At 43.3% G+C, this 13,148-nt stretch overlaps 1 protein-coding gene across 11 annotated transcripts in view; it reads left to right on the top strand.

Moving 5' to 3' along the window:
- The window catches only part of ST18 (ST18 C2H2C-type zinc finger transcription factor), a 308,958-nt gene that overhangs the window by 263,527 nt on the left and 32,283 nt on the right, over positions 1-13,148 (top strand). For all 11 annotated transcript variants that reach the window (XM_082432989.1, XM_082432997.1, XM_082432994.1 and 8 more), the window contains one exon: positions 10,529-10,774. In XM_082432989.1, coding sequence (XP_082289115.1) covers positions 10,529-10,774 — 246 coding nt within the window. The remainder of the gene's footprint in view (positions 1-10,528; positions 10,775-13,148) is intronic.

The following is a 13,148-nucleotide window of genomic DNA, read 5'->3' as shown; positions in this document are numbered from 1 at the left end:
TAAAAACCTGAATACATTTCTTCTTTTTAAAGGGATATTCTAATATACAGCTTGTTGGAGAAATACTAAACTATCTTCCTTCTTGGTGCTTTATTCTTTGTCTAGGCTGTCCTACAAGAATAAAAGTGCCGATATTATAATGGTTAAAGCTGCTTAAATGACTTGAGTAAATGGTTGTAGAGTGAAGGCTTTCCATCTGCCCAGGTAGATACGTTTTGTTCCTCAGAATTCTGCCTTTAACCTTTATATTCTCCATGTTCTATTAATTGCTGGAGCCAAACGATGAATCAAACAAGGATGACTAAAATTTGAAGGTATTTTCCCTTATCGATGTATGTTCTTCTGTTTTTAAAACACATTTCTGGTCGGAAAAGTGACTGTTAAATCGGCACATTTCGAAAATTCAAACAGCGGACTCGCTGTGGGTATTTGACGCTCCTGCTGGGAGCGCTGTGTGTGCCGGGGTTGCTCTGTGGAGCTGATGCGCCTGCCCCGGGCGACAGGAACCCCCTGCGCGTCTCAGCCTCCAAACTGCCAACCAAGCCCTACCTGCAAAGCCAAACCATTGATGATAAGGGTGGAAGAGACAGAAAGTGCACCGGTCGGCTTTTAGGAAGAGCTTGTGATGCTGGCAGTTTTAGGAACCTTTTGCCCACGAAAATTGTCTTGTTTGACATCGTAGTTGTTAAAATAGGATGACTTGACTGTGGCACCCTACACTGTCACCTGGTACAGAATCCTTCTTCCAGGCCTGCGTTTGCACACAACTGTAACAGTTTGCAGAATTCTATCCTGGTTGGATCCTATTTTCTGAATATAAAAGAGAACCTCATAAATTCCTGAAACCACAAAAGGTAATTATTGTAACAAAAAAAAAAAAAAAGAGAGAAAAAGCCAAAGTAATTAACCCTGAAAAATAGGCTCTGATCAAACAGTGCCCAGTGACAGCCATTTCTTTTTTTTTTTTTTTTTAATAGATCTTTACTGGAGTATAATTGCTTCACAATACCGTGTTAGTTTCTATTGCACAACAAAGCGAATCAGCCATATGCATACACATGTCCCCATGCCCCCTCCCTCTTGCGTCTCCCTCCCATCCTCCCTATCCCACCCCTCTAGGTCATCCCAAAGCACCCAGATGATCTCCCTGTGCTATGCTGCTGCTTCCCACCAGCCAACTATTTTACATTCGGTAGTGTATATATGTCGATGCCACTCTCACTTCACCCCAGCTTCGCCCTCCATCACATGTCCTCAAGTCCATTCTCTATGTCTACCTCTTTATTCCTGCCCTGCAACTAAGTTCATCAGAACCTTTTTTTTTTTTAGATTCCATATATATGTGTTAGTATACGGTATTTGTTTTTCTCTTTCTGACTTACTTCACGCTGTGTGACAGACTCTAGGTCCATCCACCTCACTACAAATAACTCAATTTCGTTTCTTTTTATGGCTGAGTAATATTCCACTGTATATATGTGCCACATCTTCTTTATTTATTCATCTGTCGATGGACATTTAGGTTGGTTCCATGTCCTGGCTATTGTAAATAGTGCTGCAGTGAACATCGTGGTGCATGTCTCTTTTTGAATTATGGTTTTCTCAGTGTATATGCCCAGTAGTGGGATTGCTGGGTCATATGGTAGTTCTATTTTTAGTTTTTTAAGGAACCTCCATACTGTTTTCCATAGTGGTTGTATCAATTTACATTCCCACCAATGGTGCAGGAGGGTTCCCTTTTCACCACACCCTTTCCAGCATTTACTGTTTCTAGCTTTTTTGAAAATGGCCATTCTGACTGGCGTGAGGTGATACCTCATTGTAGTTTTGATTTGCATTTCTCTAATAATTAGTGATGTTGAGCATCTTTTCTGTGCCTCTTGGCCATCTGTATGTCTTCCTTGGTGAAATGTCTGTTAAGATCTTCCACCCATTTCTTAACTGGATTGTTTGTTTTTTTGATATTGAGCTCCATGAGTGGTTTGTATATTTTGGAGATTAATCCTTTGTCTGTTGTTTCATTTGCAAATATTTTCTCCCATTCTGAGGGTTGTCTTTTTGTCTTGTTTATGGTTTCCTTTGCTGTGCAAAAGCTTTTAAGTTTAATTAAGTCCCATTTCTTTATTTTTGTTTTTATTTCTTTTACTCTAGGAGGTGGGTCAAAAAAGATCTTGCTGTGGTTTATGTCAAAGAGTGTTTTTCCTATGTTTTACTCTAAAAGTTTTATAGTGTCTGGTCTTACATTTGAGTCTTTAATCCATTTTAGTTTATTTTTGTGTATGGTGTTAGGGAGTGTTTTAATTTCATTCTTTTACATGTAGCTGTCCAGTTTTCCCAGCACCACTTATTGAAGAGACTGTCTTTTCTCCATTGTATATTCTTGCCTCCTTTATCAAAAATAAGTTAACCATGTGTGTGTAGGTTTATCTCTGGGCTTTCTATCTTGTTCTATTGATCTATATTTCTGTTTTTGTGCCAGTACCATACTGTCCTGATTACTGTAGCTTTGTGGTATAGTTTGGAGTTGGGGAGCCTGATTCTTCCAACTCCGTTTTTCTTTCTCAAGATTGCTTTGGCTATTCTGGGTCTTTTGTGTTTCCATACGAATTGTAAGATCTTTTGTTCTAATTCTGTGAAGAATGCCATTGGTCGTTTGATAGGGATTGCATTGAATCTGTAGATTGCTTTGGGTAGTAGAGTCATTTTCACAATATTGATTCTTCCAATCCAAGAACATGGTATATTTCTCCGTTTGTTTATGTCATCTTTGATCTCTTTCATCAGTGTTTTATGGTATTCTGAGTACAAGTCTTTCGCCTCCTTAGGCAGGTTTATTCCTAGGTATATTATTCTCTTTGTTGCGGTGGTAAATGGGAGTGTTTCCTTAATTTCTCTTTCTGATTTTTCATTGTTGGTGTATAGGAATGCCAGAGATTTCTGTGCATTAATTTTGTATCCTGCAACCTTACCAAATTCATTGATTAGTTCTAGTAGTTTTCTGGTGGCATCTTTAGGATTTTCTGTGTATAGTATCATGCCATCAGCAAACTGTGACAGTTTTACTTATTTTCCAATTTGTGTTCCTTTTCTTTCTTTTTCTTCTCTGATTGCCGTGGCTAGAACTTCCAAAACTATGTTGAATAAGAGTGGCAAGAGTGGACATCCTTGTCTTGTTCCTGATCCTAGTGGAAATACTTTCAGTTTTTCACCATTGAGTATGATGCTTGCTGTGTGTTTGTCATATATGGCCTTTATTATGTTGAGGTAGTTTCCCTCTATGCCCATTTTCTGGTGAGTTTTTATCATAAATGGGTGTTGAATTTTGTCAGAAGCTTTTTCTGCATCTATTGAGATGATCATATGGTTTGTTTTCCTTAATTTGTTAATGTGGTGTATCACATTGAATGATTTGCATATATTGAAGAATCTTTGCATCCCTTGGATAAATCCCACTTGATCATGGTGTATGATCCTTTTAATGTGCTGTAGGATTCTGTTTGCTAGTATTTTGTTCAGGATTTTTGCATCTCTGTTCATCAGTGATATTGGTCTATAATTTTCTTTTTTTGTGATATCTTTTTCTGGTTTTGGTATCAGGGTGATGGTGGCTTTGTAGAATGAATTTGGGAGTGTTTCTCACTCTGCAATCTTTTGCAAGAGTTTGAGAAGGATCAGTGTTAGCTCTTCTCTAAATGTTTGATAGAATTCTCCTGTGAAGCCATGTGACAGCCATTTCTATTGTCTGTGTGGCCCTCTGCTCTGTGCCCTTTGCTTAATGTAGGATTAAGTGTAAACAATCTTCCCCTCCACATTGAATACTAGCCTGATTCTCTCTCCACCAGGATTTGGTGTTGCCTCCATGGCAGGCTGTTAGTACGTTTGTTTTTTCTAGCCAAAATCCATAGATGTCTTGAGTTCCTAGCTTAGAAAGAAGGATACACAGCTTTTCCCTACTCTTGACCTCTATAGCAGCGCATAGAAGCATCTGTGATGTCCCAGAGATATTCTGGCAGGTGGACTCAGCTGTCCCACCTGAAAGGTCTGTAGGTGCTGGGCTGCCCAAGTCACAGGTTAGAGTGCCTCAGAGACCCTGCCTTCAAGGAGCTTACAGTAAGAGAGGGACAAAAGAAGCGGTCATTCCAGGTGGAGAACTGGGTCTTCAGAGGTGATGTTCCTGAGGTTCAGGGGAGGCATGGGTGGCTTGTAGGGAATTTGATCAGAATTTGGACAAGGGATTTATTTTCCTTCCGCCTCCATGTCCTTCCCTTTACCCGATGAGCTTCTCTGAAGTTGCTTAAAGAGCCCAAGAGGAGAACAAATTACAGATCATGTGCAGGAGCATGACCTTGTCAAAATCAAGCCAAAGGACACTAACCTTGAGATTGCCTTCATCCACTGGTCGGAACTAATACAGATTGTTTTTCATGCTGTGTGCAGACTCACAGCTGACTCCAGGTTTATTGGGAGACCTGAATCCGTGATTTTCAAAATCCCTACTCTTCTGGAAGATAAGGGGGTGGAGGCAGACTTCAGAGATGCAAGAGAACGTCCTCTAAAGACAGTGAAGGACGATAGGCACGTTCCGAAGTGTTCTCCTCCTTCCAAAGTTTCTCAGCCTGAGCATCTGCCCACCCAACACTAAAATGCCTCCTTCACGGCTCCTCCCCAGCGCCGAGCTGAGATGCCAGGGCTAACACTGCCCATCGCTGCCCAAGCTTGAGTCCAGCACATCCTGAAAGTAGATCTTAGAAGGAATTGCTTATTTGTTAAAATCCAGTCCAGCACGTACCCAGCAGGTCTACGCCACCTAAATCACTTGTGCGTGTTTTAAGTATCTCCTTGAGGAATCGAGTCAGGAGGAAAAGTTAGTAGTAGGAATCCTTAATGGAGATTGTCATGGTTACGGGTACTTTTGTCTGAAGGATGAACCCCATCTCGATGCTAGCACGGTCCTTGGTGCTGAGATTTGTATAATGTCCTTTACCTCCATTTGGAATTAATGTGAGTTTGCAGAGCTCACATGGACCACAGCTTCAAACGCTCCCCCTTTAGTCTGGAGTCAGGTGCTCCCGAGATGAGGGCAGGGCTGAGTAGAAGCGGGCGGCAGGAGGAGCGAGCGGCGGGGGTTTGCCACGTTCCCTAAGACCCGAGCTCCATCCTCCTTCCTCCCCATCTTTCTCCTCCTCTTCCTCCCCTCAGCAGAGGTAGGAATAGGCACACAGTCTATCTTTATCCCGATCGCTGCCGCTTGCCAAGCGCTCTGTTGTTTGTTTTGGTGTTTTCCCCACCTGTTTAGACAAAGTGGCATATGCACAGTGTGCCTTGAAAGAAAACAAAAAATTGACACTTGCTTGAAATGTTTAAAGTTCAAAGTCTGTTTTGTGCTTGAACAAGGCCTAGACACAGCAGGATATCACATCGCCATTCCTGCTGCCTGCTCTCAGAAATAGCCTGGCGGCTCTGGGCGCGGTTAGAATCCAAAAGCAGCCTTTTGCAGTAACTTTAACATGAAGTCAGAGGATGCTACAGAATGTGAGTGAAATGTCCTGAGGGACCTGAGTTGGGATCTCAAGGAACCAGCTGACATATATGGGGAAACTGCCTCTTTGCCTCAGTGTAGAACAGCATAGGGAGGTATCTTCGGGTCCAAGAACCTAATCAAATTATTCTTATTATCACTTGTTGTTTGTTGAACACCTACTATGTGCCAGGCACTGTAAATAAGCACTCTGCCCTTTTTAATCCTTCTAGAAACTCTGTAAAGCAGATACCATTATCCCATTTTGCAGGTGAAGAAAAGTAGTGTGGAGATACTAAATAATTGCTTCCGAGTGGCACAGCTACAGCCATTGGAGCAAAAATGTGAATCCGCACGCGTCTAACTTCTGACCTTCCTGAAGAGTTTATCATTCCCTGGTGTACAGACTGCTGGCCCACCAAGAGTTTTCACTGTGATACCAAGTGCCAGACAAAGACTTGGGGGAAATGGTTACGAATTTAACTTTAATTTTATACTTATATCAGCCACTTGCTTCTCCTCTGAATTCTGTCATTTATATTGAGTACATTTCACAAGTCTATACTCTTAATAGTTTTAATATTTGATTGCTGTTTAGTAAGAATAAGATGTTTTCAGTTCATTGATTTAGTTTACTTTATTTTATATTTTTGTGGCATGCGGGATCTTAGTTCCCGGACCAGGGATCAAACCCGCACCCCCTGCGGTGGAAGCGCAGAGTCTTAACCACTGGACCGCCAGGGAAGTCTCTCATTTGTTTATTGTTAATACCCTGCCTATACTTATTTTTTTTTTTGAGGATAGGCAAGAGGATTTTTTTAATATTAATTTAATTTTTAATTTAATTTTTATTTTATATTAGAGTATAGTTGATTTACAATGTTGTGTTAGTTTACAGGGTACAGCAAAGTGATTCAGTTGTACATACACATATATCCATTCTTTTTCAGATTCTTTTCCCATATAGGTTATTACAGGTTATTGAGTAGAGTGCCCTGCGCTATAAATAGCACAGGATAAATTAGGAGTTTGGGATTAACATATACACACTACTATATATAACACAGATAATCAACAAGGACCTTCTGTATAGCACAGAGAGCTCTACTCAATACCCTGCCTACTTTGAAAACATATTTCAGAGGACTTTCGATACCGACAAGATACCCCCCCAAGCGAACTCTGTGAAGCACGACCAGAAGAGCGCGAGCGGCGAGTTGGAAGCAGAAACCAGGCTGCGGGCCACCTGTCTTCGCACGTCCTCTTAGCCCAGCCGCAAAGGCAAGGTGGCGCTGACCTCTCTCGTATTAACAGAAAACCTGCCAAATAAGGAAAACAAGGCTATCTTGTCCTAGCAATGTCTTGAAAGTTAATGCTTTTCATAATCAGAACTTGTAAGGTAAAATTACAATTTTGCTTTTTTTTTTACTTCATCACCATCTTTGAATGTAAGATCATTTTTAATTGTTGAAACAATATAATATCATCATTTGCCCGGAAAATATTGGAGGAAAACAGCCATCGGCCTATCCTCTAACTACAGATACAAGAATTTTTGTGTTTTCCCGTTTGCTCTTCTTCAGAAAATGAATTTCTCCCCATTTTCCCTAGCTGTACACATAGCCAGCATGCCAGGCTGTCTCCTGCTTTCAGTGACATAAGTCTTTTCCCTGTTGCAACAAACTTCTCATAATTATCATTTTACTGAGCACATAACATGCCATTTTTAAAAATTTATTTATTTTTATTTTTATTTATTTTTGGCTGCATTGGATCTTTGTTGCTGCGCACGGGCTTTCTCTAGTTGTGGCGAGCGGGGGCTACTCTCTGTTGCGGTGCGTGGGCTTCTCATTGTGGTGGCTTCTCTTGTTGCGGAGCACGGGCTCTAGGCGCGGGGGCTTCAGTAGTTGTGGCTCACGGGCTCAGTAGTTGTGGCTCGCAGGCTCAGTAGTTGTGGCACGTGGGCTCAGTAGTTGTGGCTCACGGGTTCTAGAGCACAGGCTCAGTAGTTGTGGCGCCCAGGCTTTGTTGCTCCGCAGCATGTGGGATCTTCCCGGACCAGGGCTCAAACCCGTGTCCCCTGCATTGGCAGGCAGATTCTTAACCACTGCGCCGCCAGGGAAACCCTTTTTTAAAATTTATTTATTTTTATTTTTATTTTGTTTTATTTTTGTAACGTGCCATTTAATAGATGCAGCACAGTATTGTTTCTCTGTTGGCAGACATCTGAGTCACTTCTTATTTTATAGCACAGATAAGACTTATAATGAAAAATTATCTCAACTTTCAGTTGAATAATAATTTATAATTGTATAATTTATATATAAATTATATAACTTAAAATAATAATTTATAGTCTATTTCACTAAAAATGTCCTATATGCACAAAATAAGCTCCTTGAAGTCAGGGACACTGTACGTTTCAGTTTTCTTTTCCCCGTAAATATAGTGGCTTGAAAATATTATGTGCTTTCTCAGTCATTTCATGAATAAAGACATCTGTATTATTACAGGTAGCATCTGTAACTCAAAAGTAGCTGAAATAGATGGTCACTGATGTCGCTCCTAAGTTGGAAAGTGTATGAGTAGTGTTAGACCAGCCTCAAAAAGCTTAAAATTCAAATAATGAAAACAAGGGTCTAAAACAGCCCTTTAAGAAATGAGCGTATTAGGCGTCGGGCTGGGGGTCCGTGTCGGGGTGGAGCCGTTCCCTCCGCCTCCTGCCGCCTCTCCCACCCCGTCCTCAATGTCCTGCCATTTGGAGTTTCAAGCACAGAGAGAAGTCATGTCTGTTGGTACTGCTCTGAATAAAATCCATGCAGTAAACGTGTGATCCACCCATCCACGGGCAGAAAGGGGCCCTTCCCTGGGTGCTGTGTGTAATTGTTGAATGCATCTGTGAGCTCACTTAAAGCCCATCTGTACCCGCACGGCCTCCTGCCTCCCCCCAGCCCGGTCAGGTGCTCAGAGCAGCCGGCTGGGGCACGGGGTGCAGAAAAGCACCTCTTTTAAACATTAGGAGTGATTTTTTTTTTTCAATCAGCCCATGATTACTCAAGATGTAGGACCATCACAACTCTGAGAATCTCCGATTTTTTAATTTACTCATTGGAAGTTTTTTTTTCCTGTAAAAACTAAAATATATATTAGTGTTGTCTTGGAATAGTTGGTATTTTTTCAGCAAGCTCGAATCTGCACTATTTATGGGTTTTGCGCTATAAAACACTGCAGCCCGGTCACGTGACTCCTTTTTCCTAAGCCATCTGTCACAGAGGTCTGGAATTTTATGTGAATGTTGGTTGTGCAGTCTTAACCCAAGTTTTTTATTTTTTTTATGAAAAATGTCAGCAACTACAATATTTAGCATTTTACTTTACATTGGCCATTAAACTTGATAGCTATAGCTCTGTTTCATTGCTATAGTTACGTATCAGGTTTGAAGCCAAAAATTGCTTTGATCTACTCCTGGCAGAATACATTGTATCATGGAGAGAGCACATAGCACTGATATGGTTAATATCTTGGATTTTTGTAACTAAGGTTTATTAATGCTGGTATAAAAACGTATTTGATATTATACAGATGGCATAAGATGTAGTGGTTACTAAGTTATTATCCCGGATAAGCTGTACTGTGAAATTCAGGGCTTAAAACTATCACAGGAGATTAAACTATTTACTGAAAAGGACAGAAAGATATGACCAAACATCTTAGTACAAATATATTAGAAGTGTATTTACCTCCCACAAATATAATAGAGCATTTCTATCTCATAGGCTGAGAGATTGAGAATAGGAACTTTGCAGGTCAAACAAGCAAACAGAAGAGATGCTTTTATTTTTTAACTCAGGCGGCCGCTACGGTGGATCACATCTCAGGGGGAACCGCTGGGGAGGGGGTATGGGTGCAGTGTAAATGGGGAGTTAAAATAAACCCCTGGGAAGTAACCGTCAGGGATCTTAGGAGCATATTCAGAGAAGATTTCTGCTTTGCCGGCCAAAAGGAAAAGAGAAGAGACATTGTCCAGAAGCTAATTGTGAATTGATGGATGACAGTGACAAAACCGCTCAGGTATTCATTTGACCCACTTGCGAGGGTGACGAGCTCATTCACCCTGGCTTCTGGGAGTTACTGGCTGGCAGTGTTCACGATTCAGGGCCATGCACGCCATCCTCGGGCACGTGAATTGTGGAAGGTCTAGGGCACATGGGGACTTTGTTGGCACTTGAACCTTAAAAAGAAAACGAAGCTTAGCCAAAGGTCTCCTGAAGAGAAACGCCGTGAGGTAGAATTAAAGTCTCATACTGAGTATCTGGAAAAGAATCACCTTTATTCTGGAGTTTCCACTGTAGAACTTAACCCCCGCCGTCCGCCCCGTCCTGTCATGTGACAGCTGGTACCTCCACTCCAGGCCCCCAGGGGAACTTTGCTTTACACTGCCCGCCTCTCCCAACCCGCCCGCCACGAGTTAACCAAGCTTTTCTGGCACAAGGCACCCAGGGTAAAATGTCACTTTCATACTAATCTAATATAGTTCTCATATTTCCCAGTAAAAAGTCTCTTCCAGCTGGTTATTTGTGCATGTTTTTCACGTTAGATTAATATTGTGATGGGGGAAGAATATTGTGCCTCTTTATAAACTCAAGTGTTAATGCTTCAAAGGATGAATTGGGAGTGATAATTCTGCAAACTAGAAAGGAAGGTTTAAAGCTAAACTTGGGGGAAAAAAAAAAGATAAAACAGGTTTAGCCAGTACATTTAGTATTTGGACGATCTTATTTATATTAGGCTTACTTTGTTTAAACCCAGAAACACAAAGCTCACTAATGGGGCTGCTCTGAAAAGTCTGCCTAAGAATTGAACATTAACCAAAGCAAATCAGAAAGCTAGATTTAAAATCAGATATACTTACATAAAAGCTTGCATTTAAAATGATCCCTTAAAAGCCCACATGGCTAGGCTACCACTGCAAACTGCTTAAATGTTTTTCTGTTTCCTATTGTATACCAGGGAGCCGAGATAGAAGTGGATGAAAATGGCACATTGGACTTAAGCATGAAAAAAAACCGAATCCTGGACAAAGCTGCACCCCTAACTTCCACTAACCCTTCTGTTCCAACTGCTTCCTCTTCCCCATTCAAAACCAGCAGCCTGTTGGTCAATGCCGCCTTCTACCAGGCCCTCTGTGATCACGAGGGCTGGGACACGCCTATCAACTATAGCAAAGCTCATGGGAAGACAGAGGAGGAGAAAGAGGTATTGTTTCAATGTCGGCCGATAAGCTTGAGACGGAGCGTGATCGGAGGGCGTGGTCAGCTTTTTCCTCCCGGATTAATTCTCACACTCCTGTGTAGATAATACGTAATTCTGTACCTTGTTTTTGATTTTGGTAAAACGATGGTTTTAAATTTCAGCAGGAATTTATAAATGAATCCAACGTTTCCCATCCCTTGCCTAAAACAATATGTCATTAGAGTGCGCTGTACCCCCATTACGGCTGAGTAGTGTGCGCTGCGTGAGAGGTGATGTCATCTCTCCCTCGGACACGGCAGCCTGTGAGGAGCAAGGTGCCACTCGACACCAAGCCGCCAGCCTCCGTGTGCTCTGCACCGGATGCCGGAACACGAGAACGAATCGGGGGCAAGGACGCATCTCGCCAGATCCCCTTCCGTGGTTTCGTGGAGGGATGGTGTTGGCATCCCTGTGTGCAGAGGCGTGGTCTGGGGACTGGTCGTGGACGTGGGATGTCTCAGCCATGGCGACTCCAGAGTTGTGGGCTGGGTTATCCTTGGAGGTGGCTTCACCCCTGGAAGCCAGACATTGTGGCCGTGCAGGAATTCATCAGCCCACATCTCACAGTTGGAGCCCCCTGGCTGGGTCTGATTAGCCTTGACTCAGTGTCATTCAGAAGAGCTCATGGCCATACCCTCCACGGTTAGACTCAGTGACGTTGCAGATGTGACCCCAGCTTTACTGTAGGTGATTCTGTTTGTCAGGGAGTGGTTGGCACTTGCCAGCTGATGTGTTTGAAGAACTGAAATAGACACTTGAAAGTGTGCATCACCACCTTTTTCAGTTGCGTGAAGCTCAGAGACTTTGGTGGAGGACTAATTTGATTTAGCATGTGCTTTATTTTTTAATTGAAGTATAGTTGATTTACAATATCATGTAAGTTTCAGGTACAGCACAGCGATTCAGTTATACATATGTGTGTGTGTGTGTATATGGATTCTTTTTCAGATTCTTTTCCCTTATAGGTTATTATATAATACTGAGTATAGTTCCTTGTGTGATTTTAGCATCTCAGGGCATGAGTCAATGTCAATGGCAGTGATGACAAGATTGGGTTGTTTCCTGTTCCCCTTCTTTCCCTCCCTCCCGCCCATCCTCCCTCCACACACTTCCACTGTGATCCCCACGTCCAGGCAGTAAGATCGGTCCTGAGGATGCAGCACCACCTGGCACATGCTTCCTCCACACGCGTGCTCAGTCTGGTAGGAGGACCGACCTGTAACCAAGCTCACAGAGCAGCGAGTAGCTAAGCAGGCATGCAGAGTAGACGGGAGGGCCGGAGGAGACCTCAGGACCCAAGGCAGGCTCTGCGTCACCACTGGCCACACCATCACGGGGAGGGTGGGGGGACTGACACAGCGGCAGCTTCATGTTGTAGTCTGCCATACGGGGTATAGTCATTGTCATTCTGCTTGGCTTTTAAAAATTCACCCAAGAACCTCCCTGGTGGTGCAGTGGTTAAGAATCCACCTGTCAATGCAGGGGACACGGGTTCAAGCCCTGGTCCGGAAGATCCCACATGCCGCGGAGCAACTAAACCCGTGCGCCACAACTACTGAGCCTGCGCTCTAGAGCCCACGAGCCACAACTACTGAGCCCATGTGCCACAACTACTGAAGCCCGCGCGCCTAGAGCCCATGCTCCGCAACAAGAGAAGCCACCGCAATGAGAAGCCCGTGCACCGCAACGAAGAGTAGCCCCCACTCGCCGCAACTAGAGAAAGCCCGCGTGCAGCAACGAAGACCCAGTGCAGCCAAAAATAAATAAATTTATTTAAAAAATTCACCCAAGTATTTAGGGATGGTCTTAGTTAATCTATCATAACACTGTTTTAGAAGAACCGTTTCTTAAATCATATACATTTGACTCTAATAAATATAGAACTGACCCTGCAGCACACGTGTAAGAAGCTGCTTCGCCACAGGTGGTGACTGTGAACTGGTGAGTGTGCATCTCTGCCCTCCTCCACATCCCCGGCTGCTGCAGCTGCGCAAAGTCACAGAAGTTACACCTACACCTGTACATCATCGTACAATCCAGAAATCTGCCGGTATTCGCCTTAGCAATCGCTCGGCACGCGGGTCTGAGATGGAAGTCAGGAGGCGGGGGAGTGGGCTGAGAGCAAGTTTGTTGATTCGGTCCAGTCCGTGCACATCAGCTCCTGAGACGGGGGACGCCCCCCGGTCCACGAGACCCCCCGATTGCCAACCGGGCCTATTCCACTCCCCACAGGGGAACCTAATCCCAGTTACGAGGCCTGGAGGTGGAGGTCCAGTCAAAGGCACGTGGCACGGAGGACGGTCCCTTCCGGATAAGCATAACGGCGTCCCTGTTCTTG

Source organism: Balaenoptera physalus, assembly GCF_965194825.1.
Source record: "Balaenoptera physalus genome assembly, chromosome: 17".
Taxonomy (NCBI): domain Eukaryota; kingdom Metazoa; phylum Chordata; class Mammalia; order Artiodactyla; family Balaenopteridae; genus Balaenoptera; species Balaenoptera physalus.
Note: the sequence above shows the minus strand (reverse complement) of the source record. Positions and strands in the feature narration are given on the sequence as shown.